The sequence below is a fragment of the Truncatella angustata genome, assembly GCF_020726525.1.
Source record: "Truncatella angustata strain MPI-SDFR-AT-0073 chromosome Unknown BKA67scaffold_8, whole genome shotgun sequence".
Classification (NCBI taxonomy): Eukaryota; Fungi; Ascomycota; class Sordariomycetes; order Amphisphaeriales; family Sporocadaceae; genus Truncatella; species Truncatella angustata.
In genome coordinates this window covers 1,316,000-1,327,480 of record NW_025763388.1, presented here as the reverse complement: position 1 = coordinate 1,327,480, position 11,481 = coordinate 1,316,000, and the positions used below count along the sequence as shown (strand labels likewise).

The window sequence follows — 11,481 nt, the reverse complement described above, 5'->3', positions numbered from 1 at the left end:
CGACAGCCAAGTACTAGCAGCTTGAAAAGCATGTCATTAAATGCAACTTGTTCAAGAAAATGTACACCAGTGCGAAACCCGAAGGCGACCCAAACTGCGCCTATGCATCAAGGTTGGTGGGTTTTGCACATAAGCCCCTGTCTGGTATGTTAGTCACGCCGAACACCATTTCTTATACAACGATTTTTTTCGGAAGGATCGAACGATTTCTGAATTTCTGGCAGTTAGAAATCCTCGGAGTATTGCCTTCACAGCATTAGTCCGCCCGGCTTGGCTTAATACTACAAAACCCACAACACTTCGACCTTCCCTTTCCCAAGCCTCTAGAAATCGTCACCGTGCAGTGTGGGGCTCCGATCGTCTCCAGGACCCCGGCACTGATCCTTTTTTGAGTGTTAATCTTATCTGATCATCAGATAAAATCTCTTCGCCCAATCACCACTGCCGACTGGAGACAATGAGACAACTACAGCGGGTGTACGGCCAAGGATTCGATACAACTTGGCCGATCGACTCCGCGTCACTGCGTGAGTGGTTTTCTTCTGCATGAAAATTTTTTCCAGCATGGCTCCTCCTGGACACTTAGCAAACTCGCTTGCATTATTCATGGCCCTTGAGGAACGCGTCCGATCCAGGCATTTTCACCAAATGACTCCATAGGAGCCACATGGAATCGAGTGTCCACTATACCCATCTGATATCTCTGCGAGCTGCATTTCGGATCTCACTCGCAATGGCTATGGTTGTTCAGCCTCGTACGACAGCGAGGTAGATCGTACGGGTCCAACGGACCAGCACGAAACTGGTAACAAACTCGGAGCGCTTGGTGGTAATCTGCAACGTACCTGAGTCGCCAAGATCTTGCATGTTTCGCTGGACTACTATGTAGGTGCACAGCGCGGTTCTTCATGATGATTGGGTTAGCGCATCGACGATATGTCGTCCAGTCTTGAATTGAAGCCATGCTCAATAAGGCTGATTTATTGCACACTAACTTTCATATGGCATGTGGTGCCTCGAGCATATGGCGTGTCGAAATAGCTTATGGTGTGTATAGAAGTGCGCCACGATATTTGCTTCGTATTCCGACAGGGGCTTATACCACAGTACCTCTACTATACAGAAGCGCCCATTGATGTCATGTGCATGGTTGAAAGACATAGGTCCTCGATCATTGTATACGTAATTTAGTCGCAATTTCAGCAGCAACCCTTTCCCAGTGTGCAGAGCAAAACCCGTTGATTAGTCGGGACAACGCAAAAACCCCATCTTCTAGAAGTGTTAGCCATGTACTAACTAACATTGCGCTATTACCAACATGCTATGCATTGAAATGGATTCAAACACGAGTAGTCGGAAGCCAACGGATATTGAACGAATAAACCTTACTGGAAGTACATAAGCTCAGTAAAAATGACCCGTCAGGGCCAGGATTAAGGGTAGACATGCCAAAGCACATGCCGAGGGCTTCTTTCATTCATGCATCTCCATCTGATAAGATTTTTTCGATAACGCCGACTTCGCTAGCATTAGGACCCAGATGCCCCACTTGGATGCGACTTTGGCCTCTGGGCATGGCCTTCGTCCGCACCAGCTTTCCCCATTGCCACATCAGCTGGGCCTCATCACGAATACTAAGTAGTAAATGTCTCTACCGAAGCTTCGTTTAGCGACGATAGCCCGGGACAGGGTCGTCTTGGCGACGGAACACACAAGCAAGGTCTGTCGTGTACCAGACAAGCGTCCGGTCGCTCTAATTCTTGGGAGCGGAACGTCTGCTGATGTCCCATCAATGTACCCTCGACTCAATCAAGCTGCCCCAGTGGACTGCTAGTTCAGGCCTACCACGGCAGTTAGCGTAGTTCCCTTGGCCATTGGCGCTGATCGAATGTCGTCAAGCCGTTATTCGCCCTATTCCTTTCTTGTTGGAGATACTTTGGGTGTACTTTAGCCATTCGATTTCCGTCGTTGGGTGTTAGAGATCCCGCCACAAGTGTTACTTGGGACACCATCGTTTCTGTGCGGAGCCGTTTGGATCTATGCAGGGTTCGACGAGGTTGCAGATGAGATGAGGCCATGGCTGGATCTTTTCATGTTATATTCGCCAAATCGAGTACTGGTTCTCGAAAGGTGGCATGTCCTGTGTGGAACGGTCGAACCCGATCTCAGCAAGCTACCGGCAACTTTTGACTTTATTTATTATGGTCGCGATTCCTTCTTAAAGTTTTCGTTCCTTCCTTCCTGATGTAATCCCACCCCCAGTGAATCATCCTGAGGCTTCAAGTGAATGACCATTCACTGTTTGCAATAATTTGCCCCGCTTCCTGTACTTGCATTGCACACTTGCCGCTGGCTTGCAAAACATCACCAGTGGACTTCTCAACATCATATCCACATCATCACTTTCTTTGCCTTTTCGAAGTTGCCAACTTCGCTTCACTTCCCGCTCTTGAGCCACAAGTTCACTCACGCTTTGCGCATGCATTCTGTGTTCGACCGTCGCAATGTCATCTCATAACCTGGTTGGAAGCCACATCGACGGCCCTCCGTCGCAAAGCCGATCTCATCTGAAGCCCACACGGGCTGATGAGGTGCACGATCTCATCTGCGTGGGCTTCGGCCCGGCGAGTCTTGCTATTGCCGTAGCACTCCATGATGCGATGGAGAATGGCAAAATCTCCAGGACTCGGGCTCCCAAGGTTCTCTTCTTGGAGAAGCAGAACCAGTTCGCATGGCATGCCGGCATGTTACTGCCGGGTGCCAAGATGCAGATTTCCTTCATGAAGGATATGGCAACTTTCCGTGACCCACGATCTCACTTCACGTTCCTGAACTTTCTCCACCAGCAGAACCGCTTGGTTGACTTTACGAATCTGAACACTTTCCTCCCGGCCCGAGTCGAGTATGAAGAGTACTTGAGGTGGTGTGCAAACCATTTCGGGGATGTTGTCCGATACGGGCAAGAGGCAGTTTCCGTCTCGCCAGTGTCCGTATCCCAAAACGGCAACCCGGTGTCGCAATTCACTGTGAGCTCAAGAAACAGCAAGACCGGAAATGTCTCAACTTTCAGAGCCAAGAACGTGCTACTTGCCATCGGTGGTCAAGCAAGCATTCCCAAGTCGCTGCCGGCCAAGCATCCACGAGTCATCCATTCCTCACAATATGCACACCTCGTCCCCAAGATCCTCAACAAACGAGATGCGCCATATCGCGTCGCAGTGATCGGAGGCGGCCAGAGCGCTGCTGAGATTTTCAACAACGTGCAGAACCTATACCCCAACTCGCGCACTTACCTGGTGATGCGAGCTCCGTTCCTGAAGCCCAGCGATGACTCGCCATTGTAAGCCGCACTTGTATTTCACACATGAAATTAGCTAACAAATCACAGTGTCAACTCGATCTTCAACCCGGAGTTCATTGACAACCTGTACCCCAAGCCTACGGCATACCGAAAGGCTCTCATCTCTGACGCTCGAGCGACGAACTACGGTGTCGTGCGATTGGAGCTTATCGAGCATCTCTTTGAGAAGATGTACGAGCAGGGCCGTGAGCTTGGCAAGGACGAACGAAACTGGCCCCACCGCATTCTCGGCGAGACTGACATTGTTGGAGTCGACTCAATTGAGGGTGCTCAGGACAAACTGCGACTTCGTGTGCGATCGCTTCACGAGGACCAGGCTGGGGCTGCTGACTCCGTGCTCGATGTCGACTTGATTATTGCCGCAACTGGGTACCAACGAAAGGCTCACTACACTATTATGGATGAAGGCGTCGCTAGCCTGCTACCCGACCTCAGCAGCGGTGTTGGCATCGACTCAAACGGAACAACTCAGGTAGAGATTGATGTAAGAACTCAAGGATCACGCTTTGAGAAGAAAAGTGTCAAGATTGCGCGCGATTACAGCTTGCAATTTGGCCCCGGCAAGGTGGCCCCAGGTTCTGGAATCTGGTTGCAAGGTTGCAATGAAACCACTCATGGAGTAAGTTTACACACGACACGTTTGTCCTCACTTGTTGCCAGCTACTAACAACTTTCGTAGTTGAGTGACACCCTTTTATCGGTGCTAGCCTGCCGCTCAGACGAGATCGTTAACTCGCTCTTTGCCGCCGGCTTGCCAAGGAACGCCTCGAAGCTCTAAGCATTACTATGTACATAACCGCAGGATGGAAAACCCATTCAGGGCCGGCGCATATGAGATACCAACATAAGACTAAAAGCATGTTCTGATCTAGATTTAATAAAGCTTTGATTTCGTGAGTACTTACCTGGGCTGCATAGCGTTGACGCATCATGAAACCTTGTAGACTCTGGAGTCGACCCGCCCGGTTAGCCGTACCTGGCTCGCCCCTGTGAAACATATGCCCGAAAACCATAATCCTAAGCCAATGTCGACATATACTTATCATGCATACAATACATCATCACAAGCATAGTGCCTATAATGTTCTAAGTATATGTGCTAGCAATAGCACGGTGGGACTAAAGTATATTTATGAAGCACATAATTCAATAATTGCTGCATGTCCTGGATCAGAACTCTAATTCAGACTTGAATGCTAAAAGAGATCCTGGACCTGAATTCTTGTGCAATCAGGTTATAGATAGAGAACCGTTCTCGATTTTATGGCGAAGGTAAACTGATTACTTCGACTTGTTACGTATAAACATAAAAATACAGAATACATTGTACATAAAAAGCTAATCTCGATGACCGACCGGATATCGAACCAAGTTAACACATCTGCAAAGAAATACCTTTGTGACTAACCAACAGAACCTACGGGCGATACAAATCAATTAATTCAAGCAGTATCTGGATATCGAAATATCGCAATAGAAGGGATTGGAATGTCATCCTCTCAGAGCACGATTTGGCTTCTTTTCTCATACATAGAACGATAGCCCACCTTAATCTATCCTTTAAACGTGCGTTAGAATCAATAACCATACCTTACTGCTGTTGGTAGCACGCGCCGCCTGCTTACGCAGCCACAGCAGCGGGCGTTGAACAGAAAATCAACCGAGTAAACAACCGAACAAAGCTAGAGAGCCGTTTGTGCATACTTCTAAAACTCTATTATTTTATGGTCCTCTATCGATCTCATGTTCTCCACCGGTATATTATGTACTCATATTCTTGGACCAAAGCGAGTGATATCTTGACAGCCCTCGTCATGGGATTACGGTACCAGTGTGCTTCTAAAGAAGGATGTCAGTAATGCTCTAACCTAGCAGCATAGATTAGTCTTCAAGGCCTAGACGCGTCATGAGCAGTAGTTGTAGAACGAGTAAAGATATTTGATGATATTGCAGAGTACGTCATGGTTTTGCGCTGTCGCAATGGACGATCTGACCCTGTGATTCTCTTATAGCCGTAAGTACTGCAATAATAAGCATTGTGTCAACTTGGCGATAGAGTCATCCTCATAAAGAATTTTCATAATCGATTGGAATATCTTGTCAGTGCTCGAATTGCGTTCTTTGGTCGCCAAACACCACGTAAATAGTCTATTCAGCCGCACAAACAAAAGCGCCTCAAATGTGACCCGGACCTCTGGAAATGTCGTTGCGGTAGCACCTACGTCCAAAATCTGAACACGTTTTCATGTTCGGGCCTCTCGTCCTGGTACAGCATGACATCCAACTTTTGCCGTACCACAAGAACTTCCTAATGCGACCCGGGAAGCCGGTGCCAATAATCACCCACATTGGTTAGTGGAATTCGGCAGAATTGCTGAATATACTATTTATAGGGCCCCAAGGACTGTTGACGATATCTGATTGGGCCAACCGCGACATAATAATGAGCTGACTATCTAGATAACATTTGAAACATCCCTGGTCGGGGTAAATTAATTGGCATGTGGGGAGTCCAGAACGTCGGCTACGCAGACCGCAATTCACATCTAGTTACATGCATTCCACACCTTGTTTGCGCCCGGCTTGTGGGAGCTGCTTGAGAAGTTGACGGGGTAGAAAAGAAACATTGATCATTGTCTCTTTTGAACCTCCGATGTCATGACTTGAATCTAACATTATAGTACTATAGTTCTCAATTGCGCGTCACAATTGTGATCTTGTCTACCTGCATCGACATCTCTTAAGGCTCAAAAACGTTTAGCCGGTCAAATTCTGCAGCATCCCTTATACTTATCTTATCCGGGAGCAGCAACTCGATTGGTAACAGGAGAAAGGATGAGGTGTCTGCAATCGTTCTGGACGTTCGTCCTTATATCTCTGGAGGCCACAACATCGACAGCGATCTCGATAGATCTAAGGGCAGTCGCACCTGGTACAGCCGGACCAGTAATCCCATACGCAGACAACTATACCACTCTAGCAAGCGGAGTCAGAATATACGGGACGCCTTCCCTTGCCTTACTCTCAGGGGAAACAACCTCAGACGGCAATGGACTGAGCGAAAGAGGCGATGTGAGCCTGTCTCCTGGGGGGGAAATCATGGCACAACGAGACACTGCCGACTGGTGCATCAACGAAGTCTATGATAATCAAGGATCGGACAATTCACCGCTCATAAGCGACTGTCAAGCTGTCGCGAAGCAGGTGTACGCGCTGGTCGGTAACAACAAAGCCTATTTCGGCAGGTCCGAGTGTAATCCAGATGCCGCTGGCCAGTTCACCTGCTATTTCCCCGTCGTTTCCTTCCAGACTTGCATGTTCGGCGTCAGCACCATAAGTTCCGGCCCAAGCATCTCTGTCCGCGTAGGCTGGCAGGATGTTGGCGACATAATCATGAGCAGCATCAGTCAATTTGGCAATAAGCCTGTCTCAGGCAAGGTTGGCAGCTCCGGGGAGATGCAATGCCCGGACGAGGGCACTGGCAAAGCTTCGTTGTTTGCGACGGCTTGGGGACTTTACCATTCGTGAGAGCCTGAGTGGAATATTGGGGAGTGTGATCAAAACAGTTTCTATCTACAGAGTTTTTTTTTTTTCTTTTCTCGGCCTCATCATGGATGATCAGCAGCGTATGCTGGTCATCAATGTCCCTCTCTGTATCTTCCGTGGCAATGTCATATATGTGGGACGATTTCGCTTTATGTTTCGCAAAACGGCATCTATTCGACAGGCGTCAGAATCTTAAAAGGACGTGAAAAGTATTGAGGGCCAATTAGACTGCTGGGACTTATGCTACCACCTTTCATGTATAACTATTGTTTGCACTGTATCTTAGCTATGATGGCAACTTGGTAGCAAACTTAGGAAGAGACAAGTTGTTTCATATCATCCCTTACAGATCCCGAAGTTTCTCAATGAGTCAATTCCCGGGTCTCCATCATTACCACTATTCCTGTGCCCGTAAAGCAAAATTATATGCACACTTTATGGCTTGACTTGCCACAGAGAATCTCACCGAATACCGGTCTACTCAAGTTCCTGCCGAGCAAACTGGTGTATCAAGCTATACGGTACATGTAAAAGTTCACAATCACATAGCTCAAACAGCTACTAGCTAAGGTTAGTCTAGTATAGGCGTGGCAGCTTGGATTGTCTTGCGTTATGCCGCTGGCTTTCCACCAGGAGGAATTGCTAAGATCGGTTGACTTTCGAGGTAATTCCATTCAGTTAATCAAATCCATTGACTATGTACTATGTAATTGTAACAATCGTGAATCATTATGCTTACTACTTGAGATTATATGGACAGCGCCAAGGACGCTACCGTGGGCTCGGGTATGCACTATGTTAGATTAGACTAAGTAGTCTAGCGTTGATATTTGCATCATCCCACGTCTGCCCACGCGTCAGAACGCGCTTCTACTATACGTCACTGCATTGGTGATTGCTGCATAGATACGCAAAGTATCTTGGGAACATGATATACTACATACCTGTGCAGTATCGCAGATATTGACAGCAATATCTTTTTATTGAATTTATTAGGCCGATCTCCACTCCAAATCAGCAGGCAGAACAAGCAGGTCCAATTTTGCCTGTCGCAAGTTGCTTATGAAGCTCCTCCAACACGATGACGCCGGGTCTCCTCAATCTTCCCATTGAGCTAATCACGCTTGTTGTTAGAGAGCTCGATAATGTCCCAGACCTGTCCGCACTAGCTAGGTCCTGCCGAGGCTTCCACAATGTTCTCACACCTACGTTGTACCAAATCGTCAAAGATGACCCAGGTGTCTTGTGCTGGGCTTGCGACGAGGGCCAAGCCCGAACGGTCGAATATCTCCTCGCCGCCGGGGCGGATCCAGATGTTGGCTGGATATCAGACTCAACGAGGGCCTCAATGCTAACGTACGTACGAGCGTTCGATTGTTTCTATCCTCCAAGAAAGCGGTACGACAAAGCACAACCCGTTGCTCCAGTAGCATCGGAATCAAAGCCGCCAGCAACAGACGCTATCAAGGATGCGAAACAAGCAACAACTGATGAAGACGATGACATACCGGACGAAGACCATATCGAAGACTATTCGGAAGAAGACCATGACGACGACGAAGCGGATTACATAGAAGACAACGATGTTGATGACGATTCAGGACGAGACAGCGATGAAAGTAGCGACGACGGGAGTGTCGAATCCTTGTCCCCGGACGACATTCTGGATGATGGACCGCACAAAAAGAAGTACTATTGGTCTCCCATTCACATCGCCGTTAGGTGGGGCCACAATGATATCATCCAGCTCCTGGTGCGGTATGGAGCTGATCTCAACTCCATTTCACGAGGCTTCTGCGGTTGCATGATTCCTACTGAACTTCCCATCGCTGACGGTGATTACAACGATCCCGGAGTAATATCGTATAACCCAATCTGGCGACCACTTCATGTAAGTGCGGCAAGCAAGTCACGAATATGCTTTAGTTTTGTGATCCAAATACTACGGTTCCTTTGCGTTCCTTTACTGCTCTTTTAATTTCTTTTGACACTCTTTGCTACAGGTTTTTCAAGCCAGATTGGGGAAATGATAAATGCTGACTTGTTGCTTGACGAGTAGACTGCAATATGCTATGAGCAACTTACTACCGCAAACCTCCTTTTGGCTCTAGGCGCCTCAACCAATGTCTCAACCAAAATTCTAGGCGGCGACTGCATGTTCACCGATGACCCATACGTTACCGCTCTTCATACAGCTTGTGAGCTGGGCTCCGTTGAGATGTGCGGGCACCTGATCGACAGCCTGTACCAGACGAATTTGGAAGCCAAGGACCACGTCGGTAGAACTCCCCTTGTATATGCGTATTACAACGAGAATTGGTCGTGTATAGATTATCTCATAAGCATGGGTGCTACTATCAACACCAAATGCGGCCCATTTAGCCTTTTTCAGCACGCCTGCAACTACGGTCAGTTTGCTGAAGCCAATCGGTTACTGGAGCTGGGCGCGGACATCGATGTTACGTTTAGCACGCCCGGCGATGAGACGTCTTCGTTGGCCTGTTGTTGCTATGGAGGGCGCTTAGAAAGAAGAAACAAGCTCTGGAACGACCGAGCTGAGCGTCAGTCACACTTGAGGGTCAAAGTGACGCAACTGCTTATTGATCGCAAGGTAGATATTGAGAAGGGCTGGAAGGACTCGACACCACTCATGGAAGCAGCGGCTTCACATCTATCAGAGCTCGTTGAGCTATTGCTTTCTGCTGGCGCAGACGCCAATGTTGAGGATGCGAACAGCAATTCAGCACTGGTAAAAGCCTGCCAGTCGACGAGCAGCTCAATGCCTGGGCCCATGCTTCGAACGGTTCTGGCACTTCTGAACTGCAAGCCTAAACGTGCGCAGTGCCGGGTAGCCCTCGCAGCTCTATGTAATACCAAGGATCTTGAGCACAACACAGATCGCGAAACCGCTGCTCAGCTTTTGCTCGACTACGCCGGGAATTCATCAATCGCCCGCAGTGTGGGCCAGAGCCTTCTTGCCTCGTCTATCGTCAACGGTAATACCGGCCTTGCTGCAACATGGGCGGGACTTGGAGTAAAGCCGACGAAGAAGATGATTCAGACTATTGCTCGCAGAGCAATCGAAACAGAGTTCTCCTCGGCCCTCGAATATGTTCTGGACAATTTTCGCGGTTCTGCTCCTTTGCTATTGTCGGGCCACTTGCTCCTCAAGGCACTCGCAGCTGGAAGCAAACTGTGTGCTATCGTACTGCTTATGAGAGGTTCACAGTTTGATGTCCGCTCAGAAGAAGGGGAAACGTGTTTATTCCTAGCTTGTCAATCTAAAGGGACTTCTTTAGCAGACATGTTACTCGTAAGGGGTGCAGATCCTAACAGCTGCAACGACGACGGTACCTATCCACTTCTTCCAGCAATCGCCAATGAAAACAGGAAACTGATTGCCCTCCTAATGAAACACGGCGCCATGATCCACCACGATCCCAGTGGGCTCCAAGGATCTCCTTTAGATCTGGCTATCATGTTGGGAAAGGCCAACGTTGTGCGGGAAATAATAGCACAAGAGGCATACTGGGATTCAACGAAGCAAGAACGCAGCGCACACTTGCGTGTTGCGTGCACCAACCCAGCAGGTCACTTTGAAGATGAACACATTTTGTATACGCTTATAAATGCTGGAGGTGTAGATATTGATTCACCTATTGCAACCGGGCTCTTTGCAGCAACCCCTTTGCATTTTGCTATCGCAGCTGAGAACAACAGTGCTATCAAAGTTCTGATGAAAGAAGGAGCCAAGATCCACCGCAAAATTTCTGGACAACCGATCGAACGCCAGCCAGGGACTGACTCGGCTGGAGGAGCCGAGGACCTCATTGCAGGCACAACACCTATGGAGTTTGCTCTAAAATGCGGAGACGTGGCCATCGCAACCATGATGATGGATGACGAAGAGCACACGGCGTCTTCCGCTCATCGTTATATGCTCGAACTTGATGACGTCTATGTGCCGTGGATAGAACACACTGACGACGTACCAATTGTCGACTATGTCAAGGCTGTTTGTCACAGACATAATCAAAGTCTTCTCGCGAGGCTCCTCACTCGAGGTATTTCTCCAAACATCCAAGATGCCCATGGGAAAACACCGATAATGTTGTTATGCGAAGCCTGGGACAAGCATGGCGATGACCCAGCGTGGGCGCCTGGTGCGGTGGCTTCGCGCATAGGAAAGTGCATAGGAATGCTGTTTCACAACCGGGTAGGCGCTAACCCATCTATTTGCGACAAAAAAGGAAAGTCCGGCCTCGACTATATACGACAAAGGATGGCATCTACTGAGGTCACTGATCATTGGAACGACGCATTCGTCATTGAAGGAGACTCTGTCAAGTCGCTGTTATAAGCAGTGATGCTGAAGCTGCAATAAGCATATTATTGTGCACAAAGCACATTGACCACATCGAGAAGAAAGTCCGAATTCTTTTGCATGAATGTGGAAACACTCTCCTTGATGTACTACTTCGCGCTTGATCATTAGATTGATTCAAACTAAAGGAGCTTGCGACCTTTCCGTGGCGCGCAGAACTTGCGCATATCCTTCCAGCTCTCCATTGTGT

The 11,481-nt window shown here is 48.4% G+C and overlaps 3 protein-coding genes across 3 annotated transcripts; all 3 read left to right on the top strand.

The window, feature by feature from the left end:
- Positions 1 to 2,504: 2,504 nt before the first annotated feature.
- On the top strand, positions 2,505 to 4,139 carry BKA67DRAFT_662472 (L-lysine 6-monooxygenase (NADPH-requiring)-domain-containing protein; the record flags this gene model as incomplete). The annotated part of the gene is made up of 3 exons (XM_046108007.1): positions 2,505 to 3,340; positions 3,389 to 3,980; positions 4,041 to 4,139. 3 exons carry the CDS (start codon positions 2,505 to 2,507, stop codon positions 4,137 to 4,139), a joined length of 1,527 nt encoding a protein of 508 aa, XP_045954213.1.
- A 2,057-nt stretch (positions 4,140 to 6,196) lies between these two features.
- On the top strand, positions 6,197 to 6,889 carry BKA67DRAFT_662471 (putative necrosis-inducing factor-domain-containing protein; the record flags this gene model as incomplete). The annotated part of the gene is made up of 1 exon (XM_046108006.1): positions 6,197 to 6,889. The coding sequence occupies one exon, from the start codon at positions 6,197 to 6,199 to the stop codon at positions 6,887 to 6,889; it is 693 nt and encodes a 230-aa protein (XP_045954212.1).
- A 2,075-nt stretch (positions 6,890 to 8,964) lies between these two features.
- On the top strand, positions 8,965 to 11,405 carry BKA67DRAFT_396240 (ankyrin repeat-containing domain protein). Its single transcript, XM_046096647.1, has one exon. It carries the CDS (start codon positions 9,063 to 9,065, stop codon positions 11,265 to 11,267), a length of 2,205 nt encoding a protein of 734 aa, XP_045954211.1. The 5' UTR covers positions 8,965 to 9,062; the 3' UTR covers positions 11,268 to 11,405.
- Positions 11,406 to 11,481: the final 76 nt, after the last annotated feature.

Bases quoted from the DNA above. Each gene is read 5' to 3' on its own strand.
- BKA67DRAFT_396240 (XM_046096647.1), top strand. From the start codon at position 9,063: ATGTTCACCGATGACCCATACGTTACCGCTCTTCATACAGCTTGTGAG.